The 18,819-nt window shown below is 39.0% G+C and overlaps 1 protein-coding gene across 1 annotated transcript in view; it reads right to left on the reverse strand.

Moving 5' to 3' along the window:
• Window positions 1–18,819, reverse strand: part of KIF4A (kinesin family member 4A) — an 87,136-nt gene that overhangs the window by 65,640 nt on the left and 2,677 nt on the right. Inside the window, exons 3-6 of the mRNA XM_081042702.1 lie at window positions 17,822–18,012; window positions 16,363–16,455; window positions 13,726–13,892; window positions 13,399–13,493 (exon numbers count right to left, since the gene is read on the reverse strand). Of these exons, the coding sequence (XP_080898828.1) occupies window positions 13,399–13,493; window positions 13,726–13,892; window positions 16,363–16,455; window positions 17,822–18,012 (546 nt within the window). The remainder of the gene's footprint in view (window positions 1–13,398; window positions 13,494–13,725; window positions 13,893–16,362; window positions 16,456–17,821; window positions 18,013–18,819) is intronic.

Here is an 18,819-nt window from a genome sequence, read left to right on the forward strand (position 1 = left end):
TGCAGGGTTTTGAGTGAACACATGCCTTCTCTGGGATAAACGCCCAGTAGTGCAACTGCTGTATTGTATGGTGAGCACACATTCAGTTTTAGAAGATACTACTGGACTATTTTCCAGAGCGGTCTACCTTTCTCCATTCCCAACGGCAATGTATGAGAGACCCAGTGTCTCCACATTCTTGCCAGCATTTGGTATTGTCACCATGTTTTTCTTTGAGCTATTCTGAGAGGTGTTAAGTGATAGATAGGTCATTGTGGTTTCCATCTGCATTTCCTTAATGACTAAGGATATCAAGCATCTCTTCATGGGCTTATTGCCATCTGTGCGTCCTCTTCATGAAGTATCTGCTCATGTCTTTTGCCCATTTTCTAGTTGGACTGATTTTTAGCACTGAGTTTTAGAGTTCTTCATATATTCTAGATACAAGTCTTTTGCTGAACATTGCATTTTTATCATGGAAAATGTTATGATACGCCAGTTAATGTAAAGAAAGAAACTATGATCATAAAAGTAGCTATAATATTCTTACTGTTTAAAGATTGACTTACTCATTGTTATAAATTTGAACTTATAAATTTATGTGAATATAAAATCTTTTAAAAAACGTATTTCAACTGTTAGAATTTGTTGTAACGTTTCATTTAAAAAGAGTTCCTCTGCTTTAAAAGGAAGGCAGATTAAAAACATCTGTGATAGATGATAGAAACAAATGAAAGGTTTAAAGAGGGGGTAAACATGATCAAGTTGGCATTTCAGAATTATATTTGGAAGGTAGATTTGGGAATAAAAAATTGGTGTTTAAGAAACCAGTTATTGAACACCTATTGTGTGCCAGATATAATGCTTGGCACAGGGGGCAGGAAAATAAGAACTGGTGTCTACCTTCAAGGAACTCAAAGTCTACTGGGAAAAACAGACAAGTAAATAATTACAATGAAAAGGGAGCATGCTGTGAGACTTGGCAGGGTGGCAATTGACTGGGAGGAGAGGTCTTATTATATTAATACATTAATTTTTGCTCCAAAAGACACATTAGAGCTGATGGTCCTGCTAGGTCTTATTTTCGAGGAAACATGGTATATAGGCTTTTAGGTAAATGCATTTGTCAAAACCCAGCGAATATACATTTACATTTTGTTTTTCCTTTTAAATTTTACATTTAAAAATGTAAAACAAATATTAAACCCCAGTTAATAATATGTAAGCTCAAGTATTTAGATGTAAGTATACTGATGTATGCAACTTACTTTAAAATGCATTTTGAAAAAGAATATGGATTAAAGAGTGGCTAGTCGGACAGATATGTAATAAAGCAAATAGAGTAAAATGTTAATGGTGAAATCCAGATGCTAAGTATAGGAGTTTTCCTGTAAAATCTTTCAACTTTGCTGTGTCTTTGAAAAAAATCACAACAGAATGTTACAAAAGAAGACTATGGAGCATCAATTGATGGAAAGATTTTGACAGAAAGTAGAGGTTTCATCGGTGGGTGACATCTGAATTATAAACTGAAGTCTTCATAGAAGCTGCCAGTCGGACCCAAAGGGAGAAAGAACTCAGGCATTCAATGAGCATCTATGACAACGTGTTAGGCTCTAGGGGTTCAAAGATGAATGAGACACAGTTCCCACTTTCAACTGACTGCTGTTTTGAGGAGTCAGCCAGATAAGGAGATGACTGGAATATAGAGTTGAGGTTCTGTTAGTGTAGGAAGGAGGTAAGTACTGGATGGGGTGGCGGGAGGAATTGGAGGTGGTCAAGGAAAGTTTCTTCAAGGGGATAAAATCGGAGCTGAGCACTGAAGGACAAAATTGGATGAGCCTCGTGAAGACAGAGAAAAGACGTTTCCGGAAGAGGGAACAGCATGTTAAAAGACGCACAGACGAAATTCACATACTTAGAATGGCTGAGCAGATTGTGAGGAACGGGTGGGGAGAGGGGAAACGAGGCAGGTAGGCAGGGCTGGAGCACAGAGGCCTCGCAAAGGCCTGTGGTCCTAGCTGAGGAGCTCCTGCTTAGAAAGCACCTTGGCTGCTGGTTGTGCGATGACTGGAAAGGGTACCCGACTGAAGGGAGACCCCAACTGGAAAGCCTGCTACAGGCTAAGAAATGATGAAGGTCTGAATGAAGGAAGTGGTAGTAGGGTTAGAGAAAAGAAAGTGATGTGAGAGAGGAGTGAGTGAGGCTGGCAGGATTTGGTAACTGAAGGGATTGGGAGAAGGAACCAGAGTGAAGGAGAGTATGGAATGATGCCTTGGGTTCGGATGGCGATGCTTGCGGGGATGTTGGTATTATTTACTGCAGTTGCTGGAGGGCCCGGGAGGGACGAGCAGTTCAGTTTTAGATACGTGGCATGGGAGGTACCTGTGGGTCATTCCTGAGGTGGCAATAAGATGGCAACGACACTGAGGCTGAAATGTAGGTGTGATACATGGGCTGGAGGTAGAGGCTTGGCATCAGCAGCACATAGGTAGCAGCTACAAGCATCTAAGTATGGAGGTGGCAAGGTGATGGGCTGAACAGTGTCAAGAGAAAGAAAAAAAATCCCAGGACAGAACCTAGGTGTTTCCGGTGTGGGTGGGTGGGAAAAGAGGAGGCTGAGAAAGAGTGCTCAGAAAAGAGGAAACCCAGGAGAAGACAGTGTCACAGGTCCGAAGGAGGAACGAATGCCCAGAAGGGGCACTCTGTCCGACACACAGAGTCACCAAGTAAGGGGAAGACTGAAAGAGCCGAATGGATCCACTTGTTCAGGTCACTGGGGGACCTGAGCAAGGACAGTTTCAATGGGCTGACGAGGGAGGGCTCGCAAAGAGCAGAGTGAACGGAAGACAGCAGTAGTGTGAGGAGGATGAAGAATTTTGTTTTGTTTTAAAATGGGAAAAACCCATTAGTATGCTTCTATGCTGAGGGGGAAAAGCCAATAGAGAAGGAAGAACAGGCACGCTTTCTGGAACCAGGTTTCCAGGCCAGTGGGGAGAAAGAAAACAACCCAGCAGAGAACATACAAGTACAATGACACAGGTCTGAAACAGAAGTACTGTTTGGGAAACGATGAGTACACTGCTGTGGCTGGAACCCTGTAGTTTGTGAGGAAATGGTGGGTGATGAAGGTGGAAATATAGGGGGCCCAGAAAACGGCCATGTAGCCCCCTGACAGTATGTACCTTCAGAGGTGAAAAAATACATTGGAAGATGCTATGGTTACAAAGGGCAACATTAAAAGCCCCAAACTTAAGGGGCAACCGGATGGCTCAGTTGGTTAGAGCGTGAGCTCTCAACAAGAAGGTTGCTGGTTCAATTCCCACATGGGATGGTGAGCTGCGCCTCCTGCAACTAAAGACTGAAGACAGGGCTGGCCGGGTGGCTCAGGTGGTTGGAGCTCCATGCTCCTAACTCCGAAGGCTGCTGGTTCGATTCCCACATGGGCCAGTGGGCTCTCAACCACAAGGTTACCGGTTCTATTTTTCAATCTAAGTGATAGTTACATGTGCTCATGTTATAATTATTTATTAAACTATAGACACAATATATGCAGTTTTCTGTATTTATGCTTTATGTCACCGAAAAATGTAACTAAGAGTGAATGATGTGTTGCTAAGCAGCACAGATTTCTTTGAGGAGATAGGGTAGCAGGAGGATTCAGGATTGAAGGAATATGGGTCCAAGAATGATCATAGCAGCACTACTCATAATAGCCCCAAACTGGAACTTACCCAAATGCCCACCCAACACTAGAAAGGAAAAATAAATTGTGGCACAGTCACCAACAGAATATGGAGAGCAATGAAAAGGAACTACAACTCCAGGCAATAACAGGGAGGCTCTCATGAGCACGAGGTTGACTTAGGGTTACCAGAGTTGGCAAAAGAAAAACTACAGGCATCCAGTTAAATCTGAATTTCAGATAAATAATGAATCATTTTTAATGAACGTATGTTCCATGCAAAATGATTCATCGTTTATCTAAAATTCAGGATTTAACTGGACATCCTTTATTTTCTCTAGCGACCTTACATTGAACAAAAGGAATCAGATACAAAGGTTACTCTTTGGGGAAGACAGACTGACCTGGGCACAAGCGGTACTTCTGGGGTGTTTGTAATATTGTTTCTGGATGTGGGTGCTAGTGAGATAAGTGTGTTCACGTTGTAAACATTCATCAAAGTGGAAAATTATGATTTGGGCATTTTTATGTATGCTGTATTATACCTCAATTGAATAATCTGTTATCCATCTGGAATCTGTTTATAATCTATCTGGCAGTGAGCTGAATATTTTATATTCAAAGTTACAACAAAAAATAAACTTAACAAGAAAGGTACAGCACCCACACTGACAGAAGGGAGAAAAATACCTTGAATAGGTCATTTAATCTAGAATAGAAATGGTCTATAAATATAAAAGTATGTTCAACTTCACTGATAACTACAGGAAAGAAAATGAGATACCATTTTTCACTTATGAAATTGCTAATAATACTTAGTAGAAGTTACAAAACTTTAGAAAAATGAATAATCTCACACCTTCATGGGAATTTGGTAGTATGTTTTAAGAACATAGATGGATTTTGGGACGATGATAGGTTAAAGATACCCAGACCCCTTTTATTCCCAAGTCTGATCCATCTACTCTGTTCTTGAGCCAAGTAGGCACGGAGAGAGCGAGGTGACAGGGGGGGTCTGAAACCCGAGAGTTAGGGGTAAGGGGTGACACAGCGTTTTCACCCCTGGACCAAATGAGACTCCTGGGCCAAAGGCCTGGGGTCTGATGTAGCAGAGCCAAGAGCAAGGATGAAACATGGCTCCTGGTGAAGGTTTGGCCACAGGACTGTGAACTCCTAGGGGACAGTCGAGATTGCCTATGTGACTGTGCCACGTTGCTATGGATCTGAAAATGCTGAGAGGAAACTGAGGACGTGGGTTGGGTCCTCTCTACCTTGACAGAAAGCCAGCACCAGGGAACAAGAAAGAGGAGAGAGAGCCCTCCTCTCGATACACTCTCAGGGTGTGACAAGCTAGCTGATTGGCACGAGGACTGCTTCCACAGTGCTGGCTCATGGGTACAGACCACTGTGCCTTTTCTACTCACACAGCTGCTATGACTGAAGGCACCCCAGCATTGGACTTGAGCCCCAGGGAGCGGACAAAGGAAAATAACAATACACATAAGGGGACCCAGAAAGCAAAGAGAGGAAATTGCAGAAACTTAGAATAGGCCTTTAAGGAAATAGAGTTGCTGAAGGAAACAGACAACTTGAGCTTTAAAAAGATCACTCAAGATTACAGTACAGCATAAAAAAAAAGACTTTCTGCAACTAAAGGAATTAAATACTGCGCACCCAAACCATTAGCAATTATCATGCCAAATATTAAAACACTGAAACCGTTCTAATTAGAAGCAGAAACTAGATCCCCCCACTGAGGAAAGCGATTTTACCAGCCCAGGGTGTATCCTTTAACATCGTTTTCCTTGCTAATAAACAAAAAATAAGAGAATTAGATAACAGGAATAAATGTTGGCAAAGAGATCATTTTCTTTTTACTGATGTGATTTTATACTAAGAAAACCCAAGACTCTAAAAAAAAAACCCAAAAAAACAAACAAACAAAACCTTAGAGCTACATGCATCGAGATGGATGAATCTTTCAACCATAACACTGAACAGGAAAAAAAGTGACGAACACATACATTATGAGACCACTTATGAAAAGTTTAGAAACAGGCAAAATACCCGCACATATTGTAAAGGGACACAAGAATAAGGAAATTAATGGAAAAAATAAAGACCACATTCATAATGGAAGTTAAACTCACCCCGCAGTCTGATGCAGCCGGTCGTCATTCCTTACCACTCAACTGGCAAAGACCACCGAAACCTCCAGACTAACCCACATGTCTTTTCTCAGTCCTTGGCTTATGTAACCACTCTGAAGCACCTGACACAGGTGACAATCCCTTCTTTCTAGAAACTCTTACCTTGGTTTTTAGCTACTCCATACTCTCCAGTGTCTTTTCGACCTCTCTGATTTGCTCCTTTACCCTCTACTCTGACTATCGGTGCTCCTCACTGATATTATCCATGCTTTCTCTACACAACGTGCCTGGGCAACCTCACCCAGAGATTCCAAATATTGACCTCCAGCTCAGAACTCTATACCCAACAGAACACACCCTCTTTTCAAATATACATGGAATATTAACAAATACCAAACAAGATTCACACTAAATTTCAAAAACCAGAAATCACATACATTTATTGATCATAATGCAATACATCAGAAATTAACAACAAAAGGATACAGAGAAATGCCTTCTACATAACTCTTAGGTTAAACAGAAAATTAAAAAGGAAATATCATCCTATTTAGAGATGAACAGAGTACTATTTCTCAAAATTATAAGATTATATCCAAGTGGTACTTAAAGGAAAATGAATAGCTTTAAATGTATCTTTTTAGATAAAGACAATTGAAAATAAATGAGCTATACCACCAAAAGAGAGACAATCAAATGGTACGTACAAATAAGTGGGAAAAATTGATTCTGAATGTGATTTAGCTTCTAGATCCAACTACCACTTTGTGGGAAATACAGAGGAAAGAGAAACATGTTAAAACTACATAGACATACAATTAGTGATATTTAGACTACGAGAAATTCTACAAGACAACCTGATTTCTTCAATAAAAGAATTCCAGGAAGTTGAGGGGTAAAGAGATATGGAGGGGGTACCTATAGATTAAGAGACTTGAAAGACCTATTAAAAACAATGTGTAGACTTTGTTTGGATCCTGATTCAAATAAATAAAATCAATGAAACCATTGGAAATTTGAACACTGACTAGGTATTTGATGATAGTAAGGCATTATTATTAATTTTTAGTTGGTTGTATTTTTTTAAAGAATTCTTTTTTTTTTCAGATACAAAGTGAAATAAACAATATGTCTGGGATTCGCTTCAAAATAATATCAGAGGGAGAAAGTGGTTAGGATACAGATGAGGCAAGGCAAGACAGGTCATAAATTAAGTTATTGTTGAAACTGCATGACAGATACATGGGGGTTCATTACACTATCCCGAGCCCTTCTGAATATGCTTGAAAAGCTTTAAAAAATAAAAGGAACAGAGGAAAAGAAGAAAACTAAGTTTTCACACTCAGAAAGCAATACAAAAATACTGTAATAAAACAACCTAAGAGGAAGTCATTCATAGAGAGTAAAAAAGGAAAAAGTAATTAATCAATAATTCTGCCAAATATGATCGAAAAAATGGAGACGATATAGAAACAAATGAACTTAAAGTAGAGACATTATAGGTATAGAGATTAAATATAAAGTCAATCTATATATAATATTACACCAATAAATTTGACAACCTAGACAAAATGAATAATTTTCTAAGAAAATATAAATTAACAAAGTTGGCTCAAGATATAAAATATCAAATCTTCAAGAAACCTTAAGAGATAATTCCCACATTATAAAAACTGTAGCAGAGCACAGAAAAAACGGAAAGTTTCTCAACTCATTTTATACAGTTAGCAAAACCTTGAAACCAAAACCAGACTAGGAGAGCACACACACACACAAAGTTAGAGGTCCCTTTCTCATAGGAACAGATATATAAATGTCCTAAACTGGAAACTAGTACATGAAATCCAGCAATGTACACAAAGAATGATCAATCGGAGATAATTCAATGATAGAAAATTTACTTTTACAATTCATTCTATCAACGGATTAAATGAAGAAAAGCTACATGATGATTAATTCCCAATACATGATAAAATTCATCAATTATTTCTTATTTTAAAACTATATAATTCTTAGCAAACAAGGAATAAAAGGTTACCTCCTTAACCTGATAAAGGATATTGACCAGAAATGTACAATGGATAGTTAAAGGTGAAACACTAGCACTATTACAGTTAGGGTACAAAAAAGATTGAAAAAAGATGAGGATGGTTTATATACCACATATCAGTGAAACCATAGGGTTCTCTGCTTTTTCTGTCTGACTTATTTCGCTTAGCATTATATTCTCAAGATCCATCCATGTTGTCACAAATGTTCCTATATCATCTTTCCTTAACGCTGAATAGTATTCCATTGTGTATATATACCACAGCTTCTTTATCCATTCATCTATTGAAGGACTCTGGGTGGTGAACACACAATGGGATTTATTGATGATGTAATACGGAATTGTACACCTGAAATTATGTAATTTCATTAACAATTGTCACCCCAATAAATAAATTAAAAAAAAAAAGATGAGGATGGCTACTACCACCGGTACTATTCAACTTTATAATGAAGAAAGATAAGAAGAGAAGTCAGGTATAAATGTTGAAAAGTAAGAGGTCAAAGTGTCTGCTTGAAAAAAAGTTAACACCACCTAGAAAACCAAAAAACACAACTGGCAGTGAAACAGAGAAAGCGATTCAGCAATGAGGTTAGATACAAGACGAAATTTTGAAAAGTAATACTTCTAGACAGGACCAGAAAACAAAATAGAAAAAAGATACTTAAAATATCAATGAAAATAATCATATTCCAGAGTAAGCCTCCAATGACACATGGTGCAAGAATTCTATTAAGACACTCTAAGCGTTGAAAGACACAGAAGAAGGCGTGAATAAACGCGGAGCACATGTTCCTGATAGGCAGGCTCAATTTCCCTGAAATCGATCCATAAATTCAATGCAGTTCTCAATAAAAATTCCCCCAAAATTGTTCACAGAACTCGACAACCTGACTCTAAAGTTGGTCTGGAAGAGAAAATAATCAAAAAATTCTGATAAAAGAAAAGTGAAGGGAAGCTTGCCTTCCCAGAGATTAAAACATACCATAAGTAGATCTCGTAAAAGGTTTAAGAATAAATCAATACACTAACAAGGCAGAAGAGCCAGAAATAGACCCACATACATCTATCACCCTGGTAACATTAGTAACCATCTGACACCATACGTAGTCACTACAATATTGACTATATTCCTATCACTGTGACTACTGTGTAACTACCAATTTGTACTTTTTAAAAAAAAACACACAAAACTTTTATTTTTATTTTAAGCGTGTTTTTCCAGGATCTATCAGCTCCAAGTCAAGAAGTTGTTTCAATCAAGTTGCGGAGGGCGCAGCTCACAGTGGCCCATGTGGGGATCGAATGGGCAACGTTGTTGTTAGGAGCACCATGCTCTAACCAACTGAGTCAACCAGATGCCCCAATTTGTGCTTCTTAATTCCTTCACCTTTTTCACCCAGCACCTCAACTCCCTCTCCCATCTGGCAACCATCAAAATGTTCTCTGTAACTATGAGTGTATTTCTGTTTTATTTGTTTGTTAATTTTGTTCTTTAGATTCCACATATAAGTGAAACCACATTGCATCTCTCTTTCTCTGTCTCACATACTCCACTCAACACAGGACCCTCCAGGTCCATTCATACCACCACAGATGACAAGGACCGATTCCCTTCCAAGGCCGAGCAATATTCCATTGTATACACATGCCACCTCCTCTTTGTCTTTCTTCCACAGGCAATGGTTATTTAGATATGATGCCAAATGCACAACTAACAAGAGAAAAAGTAGATGAATGGACTTCATCAAAAATTTTAAAATGTGTACTTCAAAGGATACCATCAACAGAGTGAGAAAACAACCCAAAGGATGGGAGAAAAATTTGCAAAGCATATATTTGATAAGGGGTTAGTATCCAGAATATATAAACACATACAACTCAATAATAAAAATAAATAAATAACCCAATTAAAAATGTACAAAGTATCTGAACGAACATTTTTCCAAATATACAAATTGCCAATAAGCACATAAAACAATGTTCAACATCATTAGCCATCTGGGAAACGCAAACCAAAACCACAATGAGATACCACTTCACACCCACTAAGATGGCTATAATTAAAGACGTAATAAAACTGAAAATGCGGAAAAATTAGAATCCTTATATATTGTTAGTAAGAATGTCAAATGGTACAGTTGCTGTGAAAAACAGTCTGGCAGTTCTTCAGAAAGATAAACACTGAATTACCATATGACCCAGTAATCCTACTCTTAGGTGTATACCCAAGAGAAATGAAAACATACATCCACACAAAAATTTGTACATTAATGCTCGTAGCAGCATTATTCATAATAACCGAAAGTGGAAACAATCCAAATGTCTATCAAGAAATGAATGGATAAATAAAAAGTCAATTTATTCTCATAATAGAATATTTTTTGGCAATGAAAAGAAATGAATGGCTGCTAGGTGCCGCACCATGGATGAACCTTGAAAACATTATGTTAAGTGAAAGAAGCCAGTCACAAAAGGCCGCATACTGCATGATTACTCTTAGATGGAATGGTCAATACTTGGAAGGGAGGGCAGCGTTGGGGAAAAACGGGGAGTGAGTATGTGTGGGTTTCTTTTTTTGGGTGATGAAAATATTCTAAAATTTGTTGTGGTGATGGTTACACAACTTGGTAAACATACTAAAAATCACCAAATTGTACACTTTAAAAGGGTGAAGTTTATGCTGTATTAATTACATCTTAATTTTTTAAAAAGAAATGTGAAAAGAAAAACAAGAAAAACAAAAAAAGAAACAGAATAAAAAAACAAAAAAAGCAAAAAGAAAAAAGAAAACAAGAAAAAAGTGAAAACAGAAAAAGAAACAAAAAATAATAAAAAAACACAAAAACACAAAACAAAAACAAAAAAAGAAAAAAGAAACAAAAAAGAAAAAACAAAAAAACACACACACACACAAAAGAAAACAAACAAAAAAAGAAAAGAAAAAAAGAAATGTAAACAGTTACCATATGACCCAGCTATTACACCCTAATGTATATCTAAAGAGAAATTAAAACATTTGTCCACACAAATACTTATACACACATGTTCACAGAGCAATAGTCAAAAGAGCCAAATTGGATACAACTGAAAAAATGTTCAATACCCATAGTGTGAAATCTGATGCAGCAGTCAAAGGGAATGAGGTATTGATCCATGCTACAACATGGCCGATCCTTGAAAAGCCCCTAACAGTGCACGAGGGGTCCCTTTTCTCCACATCCTTGCCAACACTTGCTGTTTGTTGACTACTTGGTAGGAATGTAAATTGGTGCAGCCACTAAAGGAAAAGAGTATGGAGGTTCCTCAAAATACTAAAAATAGAACTACTGTACGACCCAGCAATTCCACTTCTGGGGATTTATCTGAAGAAAACGAAAACACTAATTTAAAAAGATATCTGCACCTCCATATTCACTGCAGCGTAATTTATAATAGCCAAAATATGGAAGCAACCTAGGTGTCCATGGATGAATGGATAAAGATGTACACACACACACACACACACACACACACCATGGCATATTACTCTGCAATAAAAAAAGAATGAAATCTTTTTTTTTTATTTGCGACAACATGGATGGACCTAGAGGATATTATGTTAAGTGTAATAAGTCAGACAGAGAAACACAAATACCATATGATCTCACTTATATGTGGAATCCAAAGAACAGAATAAACGAACAAACAAAACAGAAACAGATTCACCAATACAGAGAACAAACTGATGGCTGCCAGAGGGGAGGGTGTAGAGGGATGGGGGAAAAAACGTGATAGGGAATAAGAGGTACAAACCTCCAGTTATAAAAGAAATAAGTCACAGGATGTAACGTACAGCACAGGGAACACAGTCAATAATATCGTAGTAACTTTGTATGCTGATAGCTGGTTACTAGACTTATCTTGGTGACCACACTGTAAGGTGTATAAATGTCGAATCACTATGCTGTACACTTGAAGCTAATATTCTACTGCATGGCAACTATAATAAAAAAATCACATGATGAATCTTTTAAAAAAGAAGTGAAAAACCTTCTGTTAAGTGAAACAAGCCAGTCACAAAAGACCACATATTATATGATTATTTTTATATGAAATATAGGTTAGTGGTTGCCTAGGGTTAGAGAAGGGGTGGGAATGGGTAGTAAGTGCTAATGGGTACAGCGTTTCTTTGGGGGGTGATGAAAATGTTCTAAAATGAGATTGTGGTGGTGGCTGCACAACTCGGTGAACACACTAAAATCTGCTGAAGTTTACGGTTTAAATGGGGGTATTTGATGGCATGTGAATTATATCTCAATAAAGCGGTTAAAAAATAGCTCAGAAATGTGCACCTAAAAAAAGGTAAGAGGCACAAGACCTTTAAAAATAGTATGAAGAAGGTTAAATTTCAAAGTGCAAACGGAAAACAAAAAGGGCACTTTTAAATACATTCAGGACAAAAAGCTGAACGAGGAAGAAATAGGTGTGTGCCCTGTGCTAGTGGTATCATAATGATGAGTGACAGGTAAAATTCCTCAATGACTATTTTTGCTTCTGCCTTCTCAGTTCCCGAGGGAACTGAAGCCTAATGTGAGTAAAGAAGTAGTAAGTGAGACGTCACGTACTATAATAAGAGTTCAAATATCTTGGACCAGATGAATTACAGCCAAGGGAACTGAGAGTAATTTCAAATGAGAACGCTAAAGCGGTGTCAGTGATGTTTGAGGAATCACACAGAAAGATGTTCCAGAAGACTGGGCAGATGTAATTTCAATTTTCAAAAAAAGACGTAAAAGCTAATTCCAAAAATTACAGACCACTGCATATGATATAAGTCTCCTAAATTATTACAGGGTTGCTTGCGAGAACTTAAAGACGGAAGAGTCAGCACTAGAAGCCAGCTTGAATTCACTAAGAGTCAATTTAGGCTCCTATTTCTCCTCTGTACTGTCACTGAGCTGGTAGCTATGAGATATGGTGGACACACGTGGACTTTAGCGAGGCATTTGATGACATCTTGGATGAGATCCTTATGCACAAAACTGACAAATAGAGCTGGTTGTAAATTTTGGTTAGAGAGATTAATAATCATTTAAAATCCCATTCCAACAGCATGCAGATTACCAGGTCACTATCATGCTAGACCATGGGTTCTTCTAGCCTTAGAAGCATCATCATTTACACCCAACAACTTACATGAAGATATGGAAACCATGCTGATGAGGTTTATAAGTGCCAACATCTGGGAAGGATAGTGAATACTGGAGGATATTGACTTTAATCATAAGTGGTTGGGGGTAAAACAAAACAAAAACTAAAACTTGCCTGGACCAGATGAAATCAAAGCAAGGGCCAGATCCAAATCTCACACCTAAATTAGAAAAATGAGTGCAAGGGAAAGAAACAATTTTTCACTATTTCTGAAATCAGCCTCAAGCTTGAATTGTAGGTACTGTCAGAACGTGACCTGAATTCCCCCAGTCAAGGTACCAACAATACCAGGAAGAGCACTAGCAAGTCTGATCTACAACCGTGACCTTAATTCTTCTCACCCTCTTTTAGACGATCCCCTTCAGCCTTGGTTTTCTTCTGTCTTTCCGACCCAGCAAGGTCTACGAGGTGCAGCTTGGAGCGAAAGCTGCTGTTCCTGTGAGAATGACAGGAAGACACAGTGAGAAGGGCACACAAGCGTGAGGGGAGCTGGGTATGAAAGGTGACCCGCCAGCTCTCATTTTCCTTCAGGTCAGTCAAAATGGCCCCGCTGGTTGCTGTGCTGCATGCTGACGTCAGATGATTTGTGAAATCAACTGAAGAAGCAACCTAACATTCAACTTTAGTAGAACCAATGTGAAAACTCTGGACCCTGAACTGTAACTTACTTGTCACTTTTCTTTCTTTGCTCTATGGAGATCGTAAAGATGGCATGAGAGCGGGATGACTGCGAGTTCATAGCTGTGGAGGCCACAGTCCGACAGTTGTTGCCCTGCTCCAAACAGGAAACAGTATCCAGGGCAACGACCACAGTCTTCTCAGTGAGACCCACAATCTAATTCAGAGAGAGAAAAACTCCCTTATGATTTGTACTTCAAGTGCTTCGTCAGAAATACAAGAATTGGTGGTTGAAAAAAATAACGTCTCGATGTTCCAGCAGAAGCTTCATAAAGAGGATTGCCATGGTTTTAACTAGCAACTCTGTGACCATTGTGATCCCTGCAAACCCAGGTCCCCGATCTCCCCTGGGGGCTTCCGAAACACAGTGCGGGCTGTTACTGGATCTAGAAAAGATGTCCGGCATTTAGGTGCCTTCCAGAGACAGCAAGGGCAACCCAAACAGTTACTTTCTCCTCTGTGTGACCCTACATTCGTCCCTAACCTTCTCACCCGTTCTGCACCTCATTTTCACTAGGGGAAACAGCATGGTATGGTTTCCACTGGAAACCAGAAACCAGGGAGCGAGAAAGACAGGGTCCTAGGCTTGCCGCCATATCTACCCAGGAGACTTTGTACAAGTGAAACTCTCTTGGAGCCTCTGGAGTTTGAACCAGACGACTATGAAATCCCTTCCAGCGCCGATATGCTATGATTTGATTACTCCACAGCTCTCAAATCTACATCGGTACCCTAATTTCTAGTCTTTGATTTGTAATTACCCTCTGAAATCGGTATATTATAAACCAGTCATCTTCCCAGTAACACCGATTCTTTCCACTGCTTCCCCACTTCTATTACTATCTCTGTTCTCGACACCTCAGATTCACCTTCAGCTCCCCCCATTCTGCCGTGTACCATCTGTCACCAAGTCCTAGCCCCTCTTCTTTTTAATCCATTGTCTCCTTTTCCTTTCCACATCTACTTGCCTTTCCGAGGCCCGTATCACTTCATGCCTGAAAACTAAGGCAGTTTCCCCAAGTGGATATCCGCATCCTCACCTCTCTCCTTTTCAATCCATTTCTGTTTAGTCTTCCTAAAATCCCGCTCCCTAAAATGTCACCAAACCACGAAGCCCTGTGCTCGATAACGAGGGTACAAAGGGATTTTCAGGTACTCTTCTAACCTGCAGGAGCTAACTTAGTTAGAGAGATAGCCACATAAGCTGAAAACTTGTTAAAAGTAGTCACAGTGATCTTTCATTTGGAATTATTAAAAGCTTATCCATTGTTCACAGGGATGGAAACTAAACTCTTTCATTTGGCTTCCTGATCTGGTCATAACTTATCTCCTATGACTTCCCAACCCATATCCTCAAATCCAGGTCTAGTCTTAGTACCCCCAAGTGTATTTTCTGCTTCCCTGCGGAAACTATTCCTTACAAGAATACCCTTATTTCTTATCTCTACTTACTTACATTCCCTTCATCCCATCCGAAGAGTGCTTACAAACTTGTCCTTCCCACCCCGAGTTGACTCTGAATTCTACACTTCTTTGGATTGCACATTAGACCTCAGACAAGGCTTGCGATGTAATCCTGCCTTAGCCGGGTCAGGGGCTGGCTCACTACTAACACTCGTTCTGGCGGCAGCATGCGTCGTGCCCAGGTTTCCTATCCACACCACCTGGACTGTCTGCTGTGTTCCAAGCTTATCAGGCTTTCCAAATAGGTCCGATCCTTCAGGCCTTGTTTTGCTACTTGGCTAGTGACTTAACAACCCCGAAGGAAAGAAGAGGCCAGAAGCACAAGCACCTGTCTCTCAGGCACCTGCACCTTAAGCCTCCGCCTTTCCGTGCGGGAAAGGAAGATGGGGAGGACAGTCTTTTCCCAAGTTTCCCAAGTGGATACTACCTATTCCCATCCACTTCCAGCCTCACATTCTCCCACTCCTGAATACTCCAGCTGGTGTTAGACCCACGCCCTGCCTGTTTTCAACACTGCCTCCGGATTTGGCCCACTCCCACATACAGAACTCCCAACCTTGCCTCAATTGTTCCGTTCAGCTGTAGCTCCTTATCCTACATCTCTACCATGTGGAAGAGGCCTCTCAATAAGCAAGCTCTTTTTCCTTTGGTACTTATGAATAAAAAATGTTATATGACTTACCTTGTTAATTTTTAAATATCATCCCAGAGCCTGGCACAATGTCTATTCCAGTGTTGTCCAACAGAATTTTCTGTGACCATGGGTAAGTTTTATATCTGTGCCATCCCATACACGAGCCTTGATGTGTGGCTGGTGTAACTGAGGGGCTGAATTTCACATTGTATTCCATTTTAGTTTATTTGAGTTTAAATAGCCATTTGTGGCAGTGGCTACTGTACTGGACAGCTCAGCCTTAGAACTCTGTAAATAGCTAATAAATATTTAAGTGATATTAGCATTATATCTAGAGGTAACAGGAAGGTGATAAAATTCCCTTCTCCACAAGAGAGCCCATCTAGGAATTTGAGATTAACGAAGGGAATTAGGACCACACAAAATCTGAAAGATGGTAGTAGTCACTTAAAACCATAATGGCAAATAAAAGGGATGTGAACTTCAGTAGTGACCAACATTTAATAATAGTTAGTAATAATAAACACACCTTTATGCCTTCCTTAGGATCCTCCCGTATATTTATTTGAGAGGCTTTCTCACGAGATGGGCATAGAAGATCCAAGATTTCTTCATTGTAAATCTGGTATTGTTGAAAATAAAGTGGTAAAAACAAGCTGTTAACAGTGGTAATCTCGAGGTGGTGGCATCACATATGACTTTTAAAATCCTTTGTGACTTTCTGCATTAAAATTTTTTACAACAAACTTTATTTTTTTAATTAAGAAAAGGACTTTAACCCTATATGCAATCATCTGATACTTACAAGAATGCATTCACATATTACTTGCAACAAAATTGAGACTACTCTAAGACAGTCTCCTAGGAACAGCAGATACAATGAAAAGTAACACGGGTACCCAAATTCACTTCTTTGATGGTGTCAGAACAGTGTCACCCTCATTAATTTTGTTAAATTATAAGTAGCAGGTCCTTAGTGGAGGGTGGAAGAGGGAAGCAAAAGGGAGATGTAGCAACCAGTATTTTAACAACTACCAGAACTTTAAATATTTAGAATAGTGTTTAGCACACAGTAACCACCATATTTGTTTGTTATTATCACTGTTACTACTATTTAACATACCAGGTTCCTAAGTTACTTTTTCATTTAAGTACTCTGGCCACAACTGGGTTAACCAAGACATTCAAGAAAGCGAATCTTAATGCTTAAGTCCCCATCTTCCAACTATACACCTCCCATACCTATTAAGATTCGACTTCAGGATGGAGTAGTCACATATAATTTATAAATGCACGCTTAAATCATATATGTTTAATTATTGCTCCTTAAGGATGAGACATATCACTGTTATGGAACCAACCAGCTAGTTTCTCAGAAGCCATAAGTTCCTTAAACATGTGTTTTTGGTGTCACGAGGTTAGATGTAAGTGGTCAATCTACTTGTATACTGATATACACCAGAATAAAAACGCCCACAAGGGCAGGGATTTTTATCTGTTTCATTCACTGATATATCCCAAGCACCCAGAACAGGGCCTGTAACATAGCAGGGACTCAATAAATACCTGTTGCATAAACACGCTCTAGCATCATCACTTACCCAGCTCAGTATGTCACACAACTTCGATAACTTTCTTCACGAAGTAGCAGTATTATCACTTACGCCTCAAAACAGTACAGGGAAATCAAATATTTTTTTCTACAGACTGTACAGGAAATCAATAATAGAGGCCAAACTGGAATTAAAGAATTCCTATCATCTTTTTATATGGCGATGCCAACTCCTCTGACAATCAGATTAAACAGACTATTCTGATAACAAGGAAAAAACTGAGCCAGTAAGTGTTCTCTGTCAATCTATTAAAACGTAATTTAGGAAAAATGCAATTAACTAATTTGAGTCATGCCAGGAAAAACCTGATTAGGATTTATTTTTCTACCCAAAGATAAATTTTAAACTCAGAATAATTAAAGATAAATCATTTACCTCCAAGTATGACACTTTCAGAGTAAATTCGAAGTCACTCTTCTTATCAATTTCTCTGAAGAGCAGTTGTATTACCCTAGGTATGACCCCAACTGTTGGTTCATTTTCTTGCTCTGCAGTGTATGCACCTCCCATCGAATAGGTTTTTCCAGAGCCAGTTTGTCCATAGGCCAGGACGGTTGCATTGTATCCTGGCAAAATAGAGGTCAGGTGCACAGAGGTGCTCATATATTTTCACCCAACCAGTGCACTCCATTTCCTTCAGCGATTACTTGTAACCAAATTGAAACCGCTCTCTTAAGACCAGGGTCTCTTAGGAATAGCAGGCACAGAGAAAAGTTATATGGGTTGCCATGACTTTGCACTACTTCAAATAAACAAAGAAGAAAAATACCAACCCCAGAATGTGTGTCCCTCTTGAGAGCCCCTGAAGGCTAGGAAGTAACACACTTACAGATATGACTGAGATGATGAAGGTGGCCAAGTCACTGTCAAAAAGCCATTCAGAGCTTTATAATTCTACTCTCTCTCTCCTTCAAGCAACTCTAAATTATGGGAATTAAATGAAAGTCTTAGAAGCTCCATAAATAGAAGGGATTCCAACATGTATTTCTTTGATTAACAGAGTAGAGTCTTCATTTGAAAAGGCAACAAAGTTGCTTTTTATAGTCACTCAAAGCATCTACTCCTTATCTGAACTCTCAGACTGCATCTGGACCATATCATCAGGCTCCTCACAGAAATGTCATCATTTAAGTATGACTCCATGTGATAGATGTCCTTTGCTTTTTTTTTTCTTTTAAAAAGAACTCGTTTGTCTAAATGAAGACCTTGATGTTCTGAAAGATCATAAAGTGTTAAACTGAGATCGTCATGAGGAGATTGCTGGTATCGCGTGGCACGACTATGGGGCAAGTGAATAATGTTCCATAATCTTCAGCGATACCACAGATATGTGTATATAGTAATAACTGGGGAAAGCAAGTATCAGCACTTTT

The sequence above is a fragment of the Rhinolophus hipposideros genome, assembly GCF_964194185.1.
Source record: "Rhinolophus hipposideros genome assembly, chromosome: X".
In the NCBI taxonomy this organism is placed as follows: domain Eukaryota; kingdom Metazoa; phylum Chordata; class Mammalia; order Chiroptera; family Rhinolophidae; genus Rhinolophus; species Rhinolophus hipposideros.